Source organism: Vipera ursinii (genome assembly GCF_947247035.1).
Source record: "Vipera ursinii genome assembly, chromosome: 15".
NCBI classification, from domain to species: Eukaryota; Metazoa; Chordata; class Lepidosauria; order Squamata; family Viperidae; genus Vipera; species Vipera ursinii.
In genome coordinates this window covers 3767805-3787638 of record NC_139528.1, presented here as the reverse complement: position 1 = coordinate 3787638, position 19834 = coordinate 3767805, and the positions used below count along the sequence as shown (strand labels likewise).

Genomic DNA, 19834 nt, shown 5'->3' with positions numbered 1-19834 from the left:
GGAGGAAGAAAGATGGATATTCAATTTGGGAAAGAGGTCAGAGAGAGGCAAGAAGGAAAATGTACAGATGGAGGGGGGGGGGGGTAGGGGAGGGAATCACCAGATTTAGAGAGCAAAAACCACCTTCCTGATTTAACAAGAGAGGGAAAGGCAGTCGCTAGGTCTGGCTCTATTAATAACCCAGAACAAGCAAATGCCAGCTCGGAGAGAAGACAAGACTCATCACACACTGAGGCACAGCTGGAAAAAAAGTGCTTCTGGGCCTCCGAATGGATAGCAAGCGCGTCTTCTTAACGGCTCTAATTCATGCTCTGCTCAGGGAGCAGAAAATCTCGGTGGTTAAGCAATGCTACTAAAGCATCGGATGGCGTGACCCAGATGGAGGCAGAGGCAAGCAGCTGGGAAGAGGCGGCGAGGTGGAGACCCCCGTCTCCTCTGCATCGGGAGGAGGGGGGGCTTCTCAACCTCGGGGCCTTGAGAAGATGGGCGGGCTTCAGCTCCCAGCTTGGGAGTTATTAAAAGTGTCAGGAGACCTTTGAGGTCTTCCAGCCTGCCCCCCTCGCCCCCCCCCCCCCCCCGCTCGAGCAGGAGAACCTACTACGCTGTCTCGGACAGTCTCTTTTTGAAAACCTCCAGGGATGGGAGCGTCCACGATTTCTGGTGGCAAGCTGTTCCACTGGTTAATTGTCCTCACCGTCAGGAGGTTTCTCCTTAATTCCAGGTTGCTTCTCTCCTGGATGAGTTTCCACCTGTTGCTTCTTGCCCTGCCTTCAGGTGATTGAGAAAATAGGTTGACCACCCCCACCCCACCCTGCCTCCCTCTTTTTTCTGACAGCCCCATTCCACCCATCCACTCTACCCATCTTTCAAGTTCCCAAGGTTGAGAAATACTAGCCTAGAGACTTTCTGGATTTTACTACTGTTAAGTTCTAGTAAGGAGGGGACCTTGTTGGTCTCCGAGCTTGGTGGTTTTCTTCCAGACGTTTCATTACCAAACTAGGTAACCACATCAGTGCCAGAAAGGGTGTCTGTGTGTGTCTGTGTATACGCTGTTGACATTGCCTAGTTTGGGAAAGGAAGCATCTGCAAGAAAACAACCAAGCGTAAGAGAACACCGAGGGACACACACACACAGACACACCCATTTCAACCCTGAGCTACAGATATTCCCCTTTAGAGAAGACAATGCCAGGAGATTATAAGAATTGCCCAATCGGGGAACTCTAGAACCAAACTGACATGCTTTGATTTGGAGCTTTTGGACTTGCACAAGGGGCTGGCTCCCCTGTTGATTCTCAGCACCCCAATCCAGGCACTGCCCTCCGATCGTTTTGAGAGGTGGCCAGGATTCTTAAAAGCCCCTGGTGACCATGGGGTTGTGGGGAACACTGTGACGGTCGTAAGTGCGAGGATCGATCTTAAAGTCACTTTTTCCCAGTGCCACTGTGGCTTTAAACGGTCGCTAAAATGAATTGCAAACTGCGGACCAGTGTAACCCCCCCCCCCAAAAAAAAGAGAGACTAATTTTAGGAGCCGCGTTCAAGCAGTCTGAAGCAGAATTGGCTGTGTGGCACAGCTCTGCCGTCTAACCGCAGCGGTAAAGCCATACTGTCAGATCTCTACAGAGTGAGGAGGAGTCCCTGTGTATTTGAACTGCCTCTGGTTTCCCTCTTTCTTTTAAAAAACCAACAGCCCCCCCCCCCCAAAAAAAATCCTGGCTTTCTTTCAGCCCCATGCTAAAATATGAAGCACGCACAGCCTACAGCCCAGCGCTGACTCCTGGGAGGACACCAGCCATATGCTGAGCATATGGCTGAGCGTTCAGCACAGATCAAGGGTGAGGTTTATTTGCCGCTTGGCCAGCTCAGTGCCAAATTGCCAAAAAGGTGACAGATTTTTAAAATAGCAAACCGTTTCTTAAAAGGGGAAGTCCATGCCCGGAGCCATATTTCCTTTTTCTTTTTCTTTTTTTTGAAGAAAAGAACAATCCTAAAAGCACAAATGCTGGAAAGGTGAGTGTGTGCGACAAGAACCAGAGCTTGTCGTTTTAAATCAAGAGGGGCCTAATGTCTGGGCAGGAAAAGAGGGTCTTTCGAAAATAACGCATGGTCCCGTGGCTGGCTGGGGAACTCTGGGAGTTGCAGTCCACCCCTCTTAAAGCAGGCTGGCTGGGGGATTCTGGGAGTTGAAGTCCACGGGTCTTCAAGTTGCCAAGCTTGGAGACCCCTGGTTTAAACTACGTCGTCACTGACTGATAGTCACAGTTGAGGCCAAAATTTCTGTTGCTAGGCAAGGCCGTTGTGTGAAGTGAATTTTGCCCCGTGTTACGTCCCTTCTTGCCGCAGATCTCAAGTGGATCGCCGCCGTGGTTAAAATCAGTATGCTCGCGAAGCGAACCAGGCTTCCCCACTGACTTTGCATGGCCAAAGGGGATCGGCGCAACCGTTATAAATAGGAGTCAACCGTCCAACCTCTGAATTTTGATCACCGGGCAAAAAGGGATGCTGCAACGGCCGTCGGTGTGAAAAATGGTTCCTCCGTACCATTATGACTTCAAACAGTGGCTAAATGAACTGGGGTAAGTCGAGGGCTACTTGAGTTCAGCCTCCAGGCACCACTCGGGTTTAGGGAGAGCGTGGGGGGACCAAGGAGAACTGTGTGGCCCTCCGTGAAGGAAGAAGCCACAATTCCAGCACCTTTTGACCGACAACCACTGGCTAGGAAACGTTCCTCACACCTGGAGGATGACAATTGCTGCGCCCCCCACCATCAGTGATGCTGGCACCATTGTCCTCTCTCTCTGTGGCCAGGAAGCAAGTCCCTTTTGAAGGCTCCTCCAGCCACCGGCTGCAAACTACGACTTGCTAAGTGGGGTTCATACCCTGCTGAAACAGCTGTCAGGTGTGGCTCCCTTTAGCGCTGCCAGAGCAGGCCTGACACATTTGCTGGCAGCCCAGTGCAGGGGATAAAGGGGGACCTCCCCCCCCACACACACACACACCGCTCTTTGTATATGGTGCCTGCCTCGGAGGATATCCGGCAGAAGGAAGCGGCGATTTAAAGAAATAAAAAAAAAGAAAAGAAAGATTCTGAAAAATGCCCCTTCTCTCCATTCTAGATGCAGGCAGACCCTCCGTGCCCCCCACCCGCCCCGCCCTGCAAAGCTCCTTTGCAAAGCATCGGAAGCCTCAGCTCCAATAGCAGGGGGGGGGGAAGAGTGGGGGGGAGACGGAGAATTGCGTTGGACCGCACACAATGCGGAGTTCGCTCACGCAGCCAAAATGCGAGCCTGCAGGCGGAACCGTTTATTTATTTATTTATTGATTGATTGATTGATTGATTTGATTTGATTTGATTTGATTTGATTTATATACCGCCCTTCTCCTGAAGGACTCAGGGCGGTGTACAGGGCAATAAAATAAGAATACAGGTTACAAGATTTAAAGTTGAATGATTCTGCCCAATGTTGTAGGTTAGTTAAAATAATGTTAAAACCCAATCCCATCAGGCCGGCTTGTTCGAATAGATAAGTTTTTAGATCACGCCGGAAGGAGCGAAGGTCGGGGGCCATCCGGAGCCAATTGACCTTGGCTCTGCAGCCGAAGAAAGGGGAAGAGGCTTCGAATTTGGCTGGGATGCCAGAAGATGGGTTGGATCACGCCCCTGCCATAATGACAAGGAGCCAGGCCCTCGTGGCCAGAGGGAGGGCAAAATTAAGGTTAAACGGTGGAAAAGCAGAGAAGGGGCAAAAAACGAAAAAAAATAACCCAGCTGGCTCGCCAAGCCGGCTGAATATATTCTTTTGGCCCCCTCGTGCGAGGCATCGGTACGCATGGATTAATTTTGGGTGAGTTGCTGCGTTCGGCGCTATAGGTGTTAGGGTGGGTGTATACCGTACGTGTGTATATTGGATTTTGATTAGGGGGACATGTTTACACTGCGGTTGCATGTTGTTAGGTGCCCAGAGCCACTTGGCGAACAGACAGTCGTATAAACTGAAGAGATAAAATAAATAAAACACGATTACACCAAGCTTCCAAACCGATAGGAAAATAAAAAAAGCAGACCTGGCAAGCAGCTGGGGTGGTTTTTTTTTAAAAAAAGTCTTCCATATTTGCCTGAAATCTTTCCGCAAATCCGATCAGGTGTCCTTGTATTCTCTGGGGGAACTAAATGGATAAATATAAGGCAACGCCAGACTTTGGGGGGACCCCAGTCCAGCTAGAATCAGAAGATCCTATTTATCTGCCACGTTTCCCAGCTGGCCAAGAAAGACGGTTCCCCGCTAGGCAGTGTACAAATCCTATAAAAGTATAATGCGAAATAAACTAACAGGCATGCAAAGGGACAAGCGGATTCAGACTGCAGCTGGTCCCGAATCAGCTGCCCACTTGTAAAGGGATGAGAAACCCACTTACTGCATTGTGACAGGAGCCCTGTTGGTTAGCCATGTTTTTCTGGGTGCAATTCAAGGAACCTACAAACCCCGGTTATCAGTCAGGTCCTGGGCACCTCAAGACAATCTAGTCTGGTAGCGGTAGTCCTCTACTTAACAACAGCTCATTTAGTGGCCGTTTTAATGTTACAAAAAGTGACTCATGACGGTTTTTCGCCCTTAGGACCGTTTGCAGCGTCCCCACGGCCGGGTGAGCAAAATTCAGACGCTTGGCAACTGACTTGTATTTATGACGGTTGCTGATCCCCCTTTTGCGACCAAAGCCAAGGGGGAAGCCAGATTGGCTTAACAACCGGGCTCCTGATTTAACAACCGCAGGGATTCACTTTAACAACGGTGGCCAAAAAATTAAAAATAAAACAAATCGTAAAATGGGGCAAAACCGACTCAGCAAACCGTCTTGCTTAAGCAACAGAAAACTTGGGCTCAACTGTGGTCGTTAAGTCGAGGACTACCTGTGCAACCTGTTCAGATGCTAAATCTTCCCTGCAATGGCCCTGAAAATACGTAGCTCCCCCCCCAGCCCATTAGCAAATACAATAAGCAAAATAAACAAAGGGAGAAGAAGAAGAAGAAGAAGAAGAAGAAGAAGAAGAAGAAGAAGAAGAAGAAGAAGAAGAAGAAGAAGAAGAAGAAGAAGAAGAAGAAGAAGAAGAAAAAACAGGAAAAGAAACGTCGATGGCAAGAGAGGAAAAGAGCTGGGACCTTGCCAGCCGCCCGTGCAGCGCTGGCAGCTATCTCAAAAAACTAATAGATTTGGGCAGCCCAGAAAGAGGGTTATCAGTAGAGACCCGCTTAATGTGCCACTGCTGCATTTTCACAGCTTTTCTGCCCCAGGGGGCAAAATAATTCATCTCGCCTTAGGGAACGCGGATCTGGATTCAGGGGAGAGAGGCTATCACTTATTTCTCTGCCCCGGGCAGCCCCCTTGCCCCAAAAAAACCCCAGCAAGGAAGAGAGGGAGACATTAAGTTAAATTCACATCAGAGGAACCCCTTGTGGAAAGGAGCGTGGAGGGGGGAGGTTTTTATTTTAATTCCATTTATATCCCGCCCTTCTCCGAAGACTCAGGGCGGCTTACAAGCTTAGCAGTAGCCTTCATTCTATGTATATGCCTGCTTATTAGGGCTTTCACACACACCCCCCAAGCGGCGTTATTACAAAGTCAGCTTAATTGCCCCCAACAATCGGGGTCCTCATTTTACCTACCTGGAAGGATGGAAGGCTGAGTCAACCTTGAGCCTGGTGGGATGCAAACCTGCACTAATTGCAGGCAGCTGGTGTTACTTAAGGAGGCATTAGCCCACTGCTCCACCAAGGCTCTTTTAGCGCTGGTAGAGCTAAAAGCCTCCACGAGGCCTCCGGGTGGCCCGTGGAACCTCAAATACGTGGATTGCAGCTCCCCGGAAATCTTGGAAAAGTTCGTTTATTTATTATGATTGAGAGGGCTGCCCAACTCGCTCATGGTGACTCAGGGTGGCTTGCAAAAAAAAACAAAACCCCAATTAAAAACCCCAATAAACTTCAACAATCTAACCAACCACATGACTGGCTCCATATCACCCTGGGGACCCCAGGCCTGCTGGAAAAACCAGGTCTACGGGGCCAATTTAGAACCCAGAACCCAGAATTTACCCTCAGAGAGATAGTCCTCGGCTTAAACGGCAACTGGAATCTGAACTTCTGCCATTAAGCAAGGCGTGAGCCAGGCCCAATCATATGGTAGGCGAATCGCTGCGGTCGTGAAGTGAATCACGCGGTCGTTAAGCGAATCCAGCTTGCCCCACTGACTCTGCTGGTGGGAAGCTGGGCTGGGAAGGTCGCAAAGGGCACTCAGTGTGACCTCAGATCGCTGCCAATTGTCACAAATACACTGGTTGCCCAGCGCCCACATTCTGATTGGGCGAGTGTGGGGAGGCTGCGACAGTCGTAAGGGCGAGGACCGGTCACAGGTCGCTTCTTCCAGTGTGGTTGTAACTTTGAGCGGCCGCTGAAAGAATGGTCATAAGTCAAGGACCACCTGTCCTATTTTATGGGACCAAAGGAGAGAGGGAAACATGGACAGTCGCCGCAATTCCGTAACTGAAATGGCATGTAGGGTTTTGATCTGGCACACGCACATGCACACGCAAACACACACACACACACACACACACACACACACAAACACGACGGGCTAAGTGCAATTCTGGCTGACAGGAAGCTCAGCATCCCTGCTTTAGAGAATGAGATCCCTGCAATCTTTTGCCAAGAGGTCCAGTAGCCTGCGCCCAAGTCACAGAACCCATAGGATTGGAAGGGGACCTTGGAGGTCTTCTAGTCCAACCCCCTTATACTGTTCCGGCCAATCTTTTCTTGAAAACCTCCAGCGATGATGGAGCACCCACAACTTCCGGAGATAAGCCGTTCCGCTGACTTAACTGTCCTTGAGACGGCGTGACCAGCACCCCTGACCAACCCTCAGGCCAAGCTCTTCCAAAGCCCCCTTAGCAGGTCCTGCCCCTCCCCCCCAGGCAGAAACCTGCCTTGTGAGGGTTGCTTAAAGCACTTCCCACCTGCCTGTGAAATATCGCCTGGCAGCGGCCATAAAAGGGAGCTGAGACAGGAGCCATCTGATTGGGGGAGCGTTGTTCCCCCATTTAGGCCTGGCGGACGGACGTCTGCTGCAAATCTCTATTTTTATGGCGGTTTTTATAGTCCAAAGGTGGAAAGAGGCAAGAGGGGAGAGGGGGAGAGAGAGAAAAAGAGGAAAGAGAAGTCACACAGATTGCTCTAAAAAAGGGCCGGCCATTGCGGGGATCTCTTTGAAGAAAGCTATGGGGAAGGAGGAGTTATATTTATTATTATTATTGTTATTATTATTATTATTATTATTATTATTATTATTATTATTATTATTATAGTCACTGTATTGTTATTTTTTACAAATAACTCAAGGTGGTGGACATCTTCAGCACATCTTCTTCCTCCTATTTTCCCCACGACAACCCCTTGAGGTAGGTTGGGCTGAGAGGGAGGGAGTGGCCCAAAGTCTCCCAGTCGGCTTTCGTGCCTAAGGTGGGACTAGAACTCACCGTCTCCTGGTGATTGGCCCAAAGTCTCCCAGCCGGCTTTCGTGCCTAAGGTGGGACTAGAACTCACCGTCTCCTGGTGATTGGCCCAAAGTCTCCCAGCCGGCTTTCGTGCCTAAGGTGGGACTAGAACTCACCGTCTCCTGGTGATTGGCCCAAAGTCTCCCAGCCGGCTTTCGTGCCTAAGGTGGGACTAGAATTTACCGTCTCCTGGTGATTGGCCCAAAGTCTCCCAGCCGGCTTTCGTGCCTAAGGTGAGACTAGAACTCACCGTCTCCTGGTTTCTACCCTGGTGCCTCAACCCCCAGAGTCTAGACCAAACTGGCTATCCGAAGGCAACCGAGAGGACTTCTCTAGCCTTGGGGAAATCAGCTTGAGTGCTATTCCCTCCTGATCAATCTTTTGGGGACTGACTGGAGGATGGACTTCAGCAAGAGATACTTGGCATCACCCATCTTGTCTAAGATCCTTTCCCCCCCCCTTTTCTTGACGCAACAGCCGGCAAAGAACGGGCCCACCTGAGGTCTGACAGGATCTCTTCAGCAGCAGCAGCAGTGGAAACCTCAAACTCTTCCTCCGAGTACTTATTTTTGCTTCTAAGAATAACTGCATTAGCTACCGGAGACCTCCTTGTCTCCACGGACTTGGCCAGCTGCCTTGCCGCTTCGGTGGCTGCATCGCTGGGACATCCCTGGGACGAATTCTGGAGGTTAATCAGGCCTGGGCGATTCATTATGCAGTTAATTAATGCCAGGTAATTAAGCGCTATTTCATTCTGTCACTCCCGGACCAGCGGATGGGCGTCCTGTGCCGAAAGCCACCGAGGCAAAATCAACTTCTCCGTCTTTTTCTTTCTGTGGCCGGGGTCAAGGTGGGGAATTCCGGATTCGGGTGAGCCCCGAAATGGAAAAGGGGATTGAAAAGAGGATGGAGAGAATGAAGAGGGAATAGGTTCGAGGGGAGCCGGTTTGGTCTGGCAATAAAGGCACCAGGCCAGAAACCAGGAGACAGGGAGTTCTAGCCCCACTTAGGCAAGGAAATCAACTGGGCGACCTTGAGTCAATCACCAGGAGACGGTAAGTTCTAGTCCCGCCTTAGGCGTGAAAGCCAGCTGGGTGACTTTGGGCCAGTCCCTCCCTCTCAGCCCAACCCACCATGTGGGGCTGTGGTTGTGGGGCAAATAGGAGGAGGAAAGAGTATTTGGTAGGATTGCCACCTTGAGTTGTTGTTGTTGTTAATAAACAAAAAATTTCCATGGAAATGAGTAAGCAGAGAGATTACAAAATTCTTTCTCAAATCTCAGATTTTTCTTTAAAAGGTAAAGGTAAAGGTTCCCCCGCACGTGCGTGCTAGTCGTTTCCGACTCTAGGGGCCGGTGCTCATCTCCGTTTCAAAGCCGAAGAGCCAGCGCTTGTCCGAGGACGTCTCCGTGGTCATGTGGCCGGCATGACTAGACGCCAAAGGCGCACGGAACACTGTTACCTTCCCACCGGAGTGGTCCCTATTTTTCTACTTGCATTTTTACGTGCTTTCGAACTGCTAGGTTGGCAGAAGCTGGGACAAGTAACAGGCGCTCACTCTGCTACGCGGCACTCGGGATTCGACCCGCCAAACTGCCAACCTTCTGATCGACAAGCTCAGCGTCCTCCCTTCCCTTCTTTCCTTCCTTCCTTTTCTCCTTCCTTTCCTTTCCTCCCTCCCTCCCTCCCTCCCATAAAGTCAATGTATTGCCATAGTTCCCTTTTGCCAAATGCAGGGAAGCAGTCTTCCAGTTTTCAGCCACCACGGCTACAGGTGGCTCCATCCCAAAAGAAATCCAGGGGAAGCCGCCCACCAGCTGCTCGCTGCTTATCCAATTCCCCCGGATCCTGCTGTCTGCAGCTTTGTCAACTGACCAGCGGTAAACAAACCAGGGTTTAGGCCGACGCACGAACCCCGTTGAGAAGTTCTGCTTCTGAGAGATGTGCCGTAGCCTTTTTTTTTTCTTTTTACTTTGAGGGCAGCTGCTGGGGAGAGGGGTCAGCAAACTAAACAAGGCCAGCCCCACCCCAGGCCTCCTAAGCACCAACTCGGATTGTGTTCCAGCTCCTCTGACGATTCCGCTGGCGGCAAATGTCCACCAGCAATTGGACCGCCGGAGTGACACATGCGTCGATTTGCGTTGACAATTTGCCACCATAATAGCTGCCTGGGGCTTTCGCCTCCCGCACTTGGCGGGCTGATAACCGTGGCTGGCGATTCGTAATGCCAAAGTCATGCAGGCACTCAATCCATCCATCTCTCCGTAAAACACCCAGCTGGGAGAAGACGGCGGCAATCTTACCACCAACCGGTGCAGGCCTTAGCTCTTGAAGGAGAGAGAGAGAGAAAGCGAGAGAGAGAGAGAGAGAGAGAGAGAGAGAGGGAGGGAGGGAGGGAGGGAGGGAGGGAGAGAGAGAGAGAGAGAGAGAGAGAGAGAGAGAGAGAGAGAGAGAGAGAGAGAGAGAGAGAGAGAGAGAGGGAGAGAGAGATGGATGGTCCTGCAAGGACCACATCAGGTTGAAAGCTACTCAGGTGACCCAACGTAAAAGATGCCAGGGGGTGGAGAGGGAAGCACCAAGCAGAGTTCTAGTCCTGGTCTCCCAATCTAGGGGCTAAACCAGGGGTCTTCCAGCCTGGCCCTTTTATGACTTGTGGACTGGCTGAGGAATTCTGGGAGTTGAAGTCCACAAGTCATAAAAGGGCCAGGTTGGAAGACCCCTGGGCTAACCTATACGAAGAACAGTTCCTCGAGGGAGGGAGGTCTGCCTACTCCGTGGAAGAGAAGGACGAGGGGGGACAGGATAGCAGTCCTCCGATACTCCAGGGGCTACTACAGGGATGCTGTGGTGGTCGTAAGAGTGAGAATTGATCCTAAGTCACTTTTTTCAGTGACTTTTTCATAACTTTGAATGGTGGCTAAATGAATGGCTGAAGGATGAGGAGCGCCTTTATTTTCATCCAAGGCCAGGGTAAGACTTGGCAAAGGCCATCGTATGGCTCTCTCAATTCAGGGGTGTCTCCTTGGACTTGCAAGATGCCTAAAGAAGCACAAGGCCCTCTGCATTCATTCGTTTCCTTAAAGGTTCGATGAACCCGTAACGGTCAAATATAAGTAAAGATTCTAACTCTAACCTGAGATTCCCCAAATTGGTCAGTATCAGCCCCTTGGAGAGATGGATCTATATGTGTCTTGGGGTTCAGTAGGAACAGATTGAACTTGGAAGAGTGCAGTGAGAAGAAAACAGGACAGCCTGCACATTTCAACCAACAAATAAAAGCACAGAGAGACAAAATCTGTCACCTGCATTATTGTTTTCACTTGATATATGCCTGCAGGATTTATTCTGTTCTAAAGCCCATGCACAAAACTTTCCAATTGCTCGCCTGTACGTGTTTGGTCATGAACTCAGCAGAAATAAAATTATTCACGTTATTCATTCATAACAAAATATAACATTGAAGTGTGTGTGTGTGTGTGTGTGTGTGTGTGTGTGTGTATGTATATATATGTATATATATGTATGTAATGCCGGCTATGTGTGCTGATGCACTGGGAGGGGTTAACCACGCATCTGGTATCTGCAAGAGCTTTCAGACCGTGGTTGTGTTAAGATTTCTGTCATGGAGACAAGGTTAAGAGGAAATAAACACCCTGCTTGCTTGGTTAAGCTGCCCCAGACCACCCTGGTCGACGCCTCTCCTGCAAACCCACCAAATTGGATTCCCTCAAAGCAAGGAAAAAAAAAACCAGGCAGCTAGCGGTTTTTTCACAGCTAGGAATAAAATCGGATTGTCGGTAATCTTAATTTACATGCAACAGCACATATGAATTAAGGACATATGGACTTTATGATGTACAAGGAAAGACTGATGAAGCACCAGCAAAAAAAAAAAAAAGCTCGTTAGCAAAGCCTTATAAACAACGCTAATAAAGCTGCTGATTTATTGCTATGGCGAAATTGGGAGTCGGATGTTGGATTCTGAACCTTTGGCGTCCCCCAGTGTACACGGCAAGCAACGACACCAGGTCCTGCTGAGTCAACTGCTGCATATTATTATTTCGGGCAGAAATTAAAATCAGATCCTTTCTCAGTTTATAAGACCTAAGAGTGATAAGAGCCACATGATTTTTTCCTGCTTAAACAGCCATAATTGCCCTCCCTTTCCTCAAATCTTACACTGTAAGCCACAGAATGCAGGTAGTCCTTGTCTAGCGAGCCCAATTGGCAGCAATCATTAAGCAAAGTGATTGTTAAGCGCAGCGGCAACCGTGCTTTTTCCTTCAGCTTTCTTTCGCTTTACAGGCGTGCAACGGTTGTAAATGTGAGGCCTGGTTGCAAAGTTGCTTTTGCTTCACTGTTGTGGCCACGAATGGTTGTGAAACAAGGCAGTCGCCAAGGCTTTGTCCTTTGCTCTTTCAGAAAATGTCAGATAGAGATGCTATTGCGCCAGTAATGGAATCAACTTCTTTCCCATTTCTCTCGCTCTGTTCTTCCTACGGCAATCCGTATACACAGCATCATTTCAAAGAAATGCCCCTACACTCCCATACTTGCATTATTGTCTACTTCCAAAGTATTGACACAAGCAAAAGAAACTGTCACTCACTCAAACAAGTGGGCATTCCCTGCCGATGGAGGAAAATTAATTTTGCCATAATCTGATTCCCCAAAAAGAGAGCATTTGCCAAATGCTCTTACTGCAACTCGACCTTGGATGCCAACAGCCCAAATTTTAAGCCATACAATGAGCACAGAAAATCTAAAGAGTCTGAAGCATGAAAGTGATAGATCAATTTTTAAAATATCTTTGTTACAAAGAAAAAAACCCCACAAACCAATCCACCACACTGAATTAAAAAAAAACCTGATCACTTACCTGCTTTGCTTGATCATCCAATTCCAAACAGAAGGATTCAAAATTGGTCATTTATTAATTTGGGGAAGAGACAATACAATCACAAGTGTTTTTTCCCCTGTTATTTAGGACTGCATTTTTTCTACTTCTTTGTCCTTTTAGACTTAGCTTATTTTCTACAGATATTCTGTCTTCCAAAGGCTTCAAATGTTTCTATTGTACATATATACATTTTCAAGCAGACGGACTTCCAACCTCTTCGGCCGTTTTGTAATTCACAGATACCCAACCACAGCAATTTCCAGCTGGGTGAACTTCAACTCCCAGAATTCCCTAGCCCTTGATGAGAGAATTCTGGGAATCGAAGTCCACACTTCTTGAAATTGCTAAGCCTGGGAGACAGGTTGAGCTATTCAAGACGCCGTGAAGTTATTTCTTGCACACCACACCCATGTATCCACTAGTTTAACATTTTTCCCCTAATTCCTATGAGAATAGTTAGTTTAACATCACTGCCAGGACATTTTTAACGAGAGAACTGGACTGCAGATATTACAAAACGCTTGCCAAAAGCAGGGGTCTCCAAACGTAGCTATTTTAAGACTTGTGGACTTTAATTCTAGCTGGGGAATTCTGGGAGCTGAAGTCCACAAGTCTTAATGTTGCCAAGTTTGGAGACTCCTGGCGAAGATCATGTCCGTTACTTTTCTTCCATTCTTAAACCCGAACGAGGAATGCAAAAATCACCTCGGCCATGCCCAGCCCTTCCCAAAGCCAAACAGGATCGGTCCGCTGTTCACTCACCAGCATTGACGATCGCGTCGACCTCCAGCTTCGTAATGTCTCCTCGGAAGAGGGAGATCTTCCCGTTCAGATTATTATCTTTGGGGTAAATGGTTTCTTCGGGCTGCTGGATCCGAGCGCCTAGCATGAAAGGGAGAAGAGATGAAGATGATGATGATGATGATGATGATGATGATGGAGGGATGAAGATATTTCTATGTCATTGACTTCCAAACAGCTTTTTAAACAAAAAAAAGATGACTCACTTTTGGCCATTTCTTTCCATGTTGGGATCTGCTTCAGTTTGATGAAATCTTTGGTGAAATAATGAGCCCGGCGTTGTTTGTTGTTCAGTCCTTTTAGAAATGCTGAATGGGAAGATAAAATAGGGGAGAATGAATGGTTGGTATCCAAATTTGGGGGGGGGCGCAAATCTTCAACAATTTACTGCATATCAATACATTATTGCAGATCTGCCCCCCCCAAATTTAGAAAGTTATCGTTATCAGTTATAAAAGGGATCATTTTTAAGGGATTGTATTGCAACCTCAAAAGAAAATGTTTTCACCGGCTAGAAGCTGGTGTGTATTATCTATTTTATTATTTAGTTCCTATGGTTTATAGGTTTTGTAAAAAAAAAAAACTTCTTAATATTGTAAACTGCTCAGAGTTACCTTGTGGTAAGATGGGCTGTCAATAAATAAGAAAGAAAGAAAGAAAGAAAGAAAGAAAGAAAGAAAGAAAGAAAGAAAGAAAGAAAGAAAGAAAGAAAGAAAGAAAGAATAGCAATAAATAAATAAAAATGATAAGAATGTAATGATATTAATAAAGGATAAGAATGTAATAATAGCGATAGATAGATAGATAGATAGACAGACAGATAAATAAATTAAGGATAAGAATGTAATAGGAAGGAAGGAAGGAAGGAAGGAAGGAAGGAAGGAAGGAAGGAAGGAAGGAAAGGAGAGAAGGACAGAATAAAAATGTAATAATACCCCTTACACAGCCAGTACAATTCAACATACAAGTTGCAGGAATGAGAAGGTGTTAGATAAGGGAGTAACACTTATGCTAACCTAAGCAGGGTTGTTTTGGTTTTTTTTTGTTTTTTTTTTGCAACATTGATGTGCAAGAACCAAGGTGTTAACTTGCTCGGTGTACGTGTCTCACTTGAGTGTGTCACCCACGGAACTGCTTGTCACCGACTCTCTTCTCAGAAATTGGAAATTGCCATTCAGGGGTCTACTTCCAAGGAGACCCCCACCCCCTCTCTTCAATGCCAACCTTGGCCACCAAAGAAGCTTGCAGAGCCCACCAGGAATGTCCCCGGCCTGGTCCCCAGAGCTAAACCCAACCAGGCGGCCATCTTTGAGTCCCGCCTCAGCTCAGAGGGGACACGTTTGCTTAGGCCGGCCACCATTGTTCTGAGGGAGCCATTTTCCTCCCTAGGGGACTCAAAAGCAGCCCTCTCAGAGGCTGGGCTCCTTTTCAACTGCTGCTCCTGAAACCTCTTCGAGGTTTTTGAAAAGCCCAGCCTTTTGCAAGGAAAGAAGAAAAGAAAAGAAAAGAAAAGAAAAAAAGAAAAGAAAAGAAAAGAAAAGAAAAGGAAAAAAAGAAAAGAAAAGAAAAGAAAAGAAAAAAAGAAAAGAAAAAAAGAAAAGAAAAGAAAAAAAGAAAAGAAAAGAAAAAGTCTCTCAAGAGGACATTTTCCCCTCACAAGATGGATGCAGGCCCAGTCCAGGAGCGGACTGTCCCAGGCCGGTTGCTAGGCAACCAAGACCCTGAGCATTCCATTGCCTGCTGGCTGCAAATTGCGGCCTCTTTTATTTATTAATTAAAATTTAACACACCGCCCCCCCCTCTCTCTCTCAGTGACCCTGTCACCTTAGTGGCTTACAAACTTCACAAAGCAGAGGTGCAAACATTAAATAGAAATTAAGTAAAGGCAGTCCTAGACTTACAACCAGTCCTTTAGGGACGGTTCAGAGTTACAAGGGTACTGAAGAAAGACTCTTAACAGCTGTTGTTCACTCTCTTTTTTTTACCATGTTAAAAATAAACATTTCAACTAGATTTCTATCTTTACCTTAAAAAATAAACACATGATTATGTTTCTTTATACTATGTTAACAATAAACATTTAACTATGTCTCTTTTTACAGGTAAACATTTGAACTGTGTTTCTTTTTACCCTTATGTTAAAAGTTAACTATTTTTTTAACAGTTTTTATTTGTAACCCACCCAGAGTCACACAGATGAGGTGGGCAGGGTGGAAATTTGATTAAAAAGTGGGACAGAAACTTCATTTTCCATGACCAAGAAGAGCAGGCAGGCACGGAAAAGGCAGAAGAAGTCCAATTCTGCAAAGTTTACAAAAGCCAACCTAGAAATACATAAATAAGGACTAAAGACATGGTTCTGGAGTCCTTTTGGCTGATCTGAAGCAGCAAATCTTTGGAGGGTCAAGTACTAGTTCAACCCAACAGAATTTTTTTTTTTTGTTTTTGCAAAAGCTGCAATTTTTCTCCCAGACCAATGGATCGATGTGCAGAGACTACACCTCCCAGGATTCCCAGCCAGCATCTCATCCAAGTCCCTCACTTTGAGTAAAAAGCATTGGATATACATGTTGGAAAATAAATTCACACGTGGGGAGGGCACCAGGTTGGAGAAACCTGGCCTGGGCCTTGGGAAAAGAAACCACAAAATTTCCCACAATGCTTTGCAACCTCCAAGCAAGCAAGCGAGGAAAGCTTCCAGAATGCAATGCAGTTACAGTTAACTGTAGAAAAGAATTTGCAGAAGCATCAAACTTCCAAGTGGAGATGTACTGACTCATATATCTAACAAAAATGCCATTATTAGCTTCCCATCCTACAATGAACCATATAATATGGAGTTTAGGCTCCTAGTCTGTGGAATTAAGGAGAAATTTTCTGACAAAGCAATTAACCAGTGGAACAACTTGCCTCCAGAAGTTGTGGTGCTCCAACACTGGAGGTTTTTAACAGATTGGACTGGAATGGTATAGGATTTCCTGCCTAAGCAAGGGGTTCGACTAGAAGACCTCCAAGGTCTCCTTCCAACTCTGTTATTCTGTTATCCTGTAATCCCAGGTCAACCAGTTAAATGGCTTGCCTCCAGAAGTTGTAGGTGCTCCATCACTGGAGATTTTCCAGAAGAGATTGGACAGCCATTTGTCTGGGATAGGATCTCCTGCTTGGGCTAGAGATAGAAGACCTCTAGGGTTCCCACCAATTTTTTATTCTAATTAATCAGATATACCCTCTGCCTCGATGCTTTTAATGACTGGCACATTTGCGAGCTCCACACACATCACCCCTCTAAAAATAATAACTGGCCCGCTTTAAAATTCCTCAACTTCAGGGTACGATTTTAAGCAGTGCAAACTAAATCTGAGAGCGCCAAGCTAAGTTTTCAGCAACTCTTCTCGTTGCAAGCATACCCTGTTGCCTTAAACGATGGTCTATTGAAGCAACCTTTCCTATCAAGTTTGGCAGATAAGAGCCAGGAAATTAAAGGGGATGCCAGTTGCAAGCCACCAAGGGACGGTGGGACTTGCAAGCTCAGCAAGGGAAAGGATTTGCAAAGGCACACACACACAAAACCACACACTTTGCCCTTTTCCTCACTTACATTTAGCCTCCTTCCAGTCAGTGGACGTGTTCAAATCCACCCTAGCAGCCATGGCCAAGGGGGCAACTATAGCCCAGCTCCGGATGCCCTGTGCAAACACCCACCGGCTGGCAGCTTTGCCCAAAGGGAGCCTGGCCCCGTCCCCTTGCCTCCCACCCGCGTGGACAGCGATGGGGCAGCCGCCCCACTCCCCCGACAGCCTCCCTAGACTGCCAAGCAGCCTCTGCTGCTGGAGGGACAGAAAACTGCCTGGCATGGTTGCAAAGCCTGCAGCGGGCCTTCTCTGGTTGGTCCCGGGAAAGGGCAAAGGGATTTTCCTCCTTTATATATAAAACACCTGGTATTGGGGGCAGCAGAGCCAAGGAGGGCGCGAGTGTGCAACAACAGCTGCTGCTGCCGCTCAACCCACGAGCCCAGCCTCTGTGGCCCCGCCCCGCCTTCAGATCCAAGGCCTTCTGGGAAATGTAGTCTTTGCAATGCTTCTAAGGCAACGCTGAATAAACAGATCAACCGGCCGCAGAGTGGGAAGGGACCTTGGGAGGTCTTTTAGTTTAGTGGGATGTACTAGAGCAGACCCAGTTCATCAGTCCCGCTCCAAAATAACGTTTCGAGAGAAGAGAGACAGGATTGCCTCTCCCTTAACGGGCTGAGTTTACATTTGTTGGCGGCACAACCGGCAGCTAATTTTAGGACGTTTGACAGGAGCCGAGCTTCTAATTATAGCTGAAAAACGAATCTTGCTGCTTTCTTTCTATATATACAATGCTCAGAGCAGCATCAGCCTGGCCGATTCGGACTTGAAACCACCACCACCCCTAAAAAAAATAATATATTCTCCCACCCTTTACAAAAGTTCAAAATAACGGCAAGAAATTATGCACATACACTATAATTTTGAAACTTCTGTTTACTGTTTACTGTTTATTAAATTTGTATACCGCCCTTCTCCCGAAGGACTCAGGGCGGTTAACAGGGCATATATAAATAACAATACAAAAATTAAAAAGGAATTAAACAAATGCCCAATTAAAAGTTACAATAACAATAAAACAATAAAAGAGACCCATTAAAAAACCCTACCATTCCCCATCAGGCCAGACCAGCTAATTCAAATAAGTGGGTCTTCAGCCCGCGCCGGACGGAGCGAAGGTCCAATGCCATCCGGAGCTCAACCGGCAGTTGGTTCCATAACGCCAGAGCGCCCACAGAGAAGGCCCTCCCCCTGGGGGCCACCAGTCGACATTCCTTGACCGGAGGCACCCTGAGGAGGCCCTCTCTGTGGGCACGCACAGGGCGGAGGGGAGTCGACGCCGGCAGCAGGTGGCCCTCGAGGTACCCCGGACCCATGCCATGTAAGGACTTGAAGATCATAACCAAAACCTTGAACCTCACCCGGAAGACAACTGGTAACCAATGTAGCTCGCAGAGCAAAGGTGTAACATGGGAGTACCGGGAAACTCCCAAGACAACTCTCGCGGCCGCATTCTGTACCAGTTGGAGTGGTCTTCAAGGGAAGCCCCATGTAAAGAGCATTGCAGTAGTCCAGGCGAGAGGTCACGAGCGCATGAGTGACCGTACACAGGGCATCCCGGTCCAGATAGGGCCGCAACTGGCGCACCAGGCGAACCTGGGCGAAAGCCCCCCTAGTCACAGCCACTATATGATCTTCCAGAGTAAGTCGTGAATCTAGGAGGACTCCCAAGTTGCGAGCCCTATCCACGGGGGGTAAGGACTCACCCCCCATAAGAAGAGATGGAATATTTTGAATGTCCCGGAATGCCGGAATGCACAGCCACTCAGTCTTGTCAGGGTTGAGTTGAAGTCTGTTGCTCCCCATCCAGGCCCGAACCGCCTCCAGGCAACGGGACATCACATCGAGGGCATCACTGGGGTGGTTTGGGGTTGAAATGAAAAGTTGGGTATCATCGGCATATTGATGATACCCAACTCCAAAACCACGAATGATCTCACCCAGCGATTTCATATAGATGTTGAACAGGAGAGGCGAGAGGACCGACCCCTGAGGAACTCCACAAGCGAGAGTCCTAGGGGTCGACCTCTGCCCCCCTGCCAACACCCACTGCGAGCGTCCCAGGAGATAGGAGGAGAACCACTGAAGAACTGTGCCTCCCACTCCCAATCCCCTGAGACGCCGCAGCAGGATACCATGGTCGATGGTATCGAAAGCCGCCGAGAGGTCTAATAGGACAAGGACAGAGGAATGTCCTCTGTCCCGAGCCCTCCAGTGATCATTCACCAGAGCGACCAATGCCGTCTCCGTGCTGTACCCGGGCCTGAAACCCGATTGGAACGGGTCTAGATAATCCGCTTCATCCAGGACCAGGGGAAGCTGATGCGCCACCACACTCTCAACAACCTTTGCAAGAAAGCGAAGGTTGGAGACCGGACGAAAGTTGTTCAAAACAGCTGGGTCCAGAGCAGGCTTCTTGAGGAGAGGTCTCACCACCGCCTCCTTCAAGACGGCAGGGAAATTACCCTCACTAAACTTCTAAAGTTTTCGCACCCCCTGGAATATCATCTCGCACCCCCAGGCTGGGAACCCCTGTTCTACAATCTGCTTTTTTTTTTTAAAAAAAAAAAGATCAACTCCAAACATCTCAAAATAGAATATAAGTCCGCATTATGTAGAATCAGATAATCTCTTTTTAAAAATTGAAAACTGCACTTTAAAAAAAAAAAAAGCGTTCCCAAGCAGGTCACCATCCAGAACGGGTGGATTTCAGTTGGAGGACAGCCTTGCGAGAAAACCCAGGAAAACAATTCGATTTTTGTAGTTATAAAAATGCCAATAGATCTTGCAGCTATTGGTGAAATTGTTCCATGTTTTGCGGTATTGCACATACGCCAAGGAGGAATGTACTTTGAGACATTTGCAAAAAAAAATATCTATGCAGGAAAAATATTTTACAAAGGTGCAAGATAAAATTAAAAACATGTCAGGACTACAGTGCAATAAATCAAAACTTC

The 19834-nt window shown here is 47.6% G+C and overlaps 2 protein-coding genes across 2 annotated transcripts in view; one reads left to right on the top strand and one right to left on the bottom strand.

Annotated features, from left to right (window-relative positions):
- The window catches only part of MACROD1 (mono-ADP ribosylhydrolase 1), a 111007-nt gene extending 93759 nt beyond the window's left edge, over positions 1-17248 (bottom strand). Inside the window, exons 1-3 of the mRNA XM_083374044.1 lie at positions 16847-17248; positions 13455-13556; positions 13210-13329 (exon numbers count right to left, since the gene is read on the bottom strand). Coding sequence (XP_083230170.1) covers positions 13210-13329; positions 13455-13556; positions 16847-17102 — 478 coding nt within the window. The 5' untranslated portion in view covers positions 17103-17248. The remainder of the gene's footprint in view (positions 1-13209; positions 13330-13454; positions 13557-16846) is intronic.
- VEGFB (vascular endothelial growth factor B) overlaps positions 1-19834 on the top strand; it is a 147975-nt gene that overhangs the window by 49053 nt on the left and 79088 nt on the right. The gene's annotated exons all lie outside the window — the stretch shown is intronic.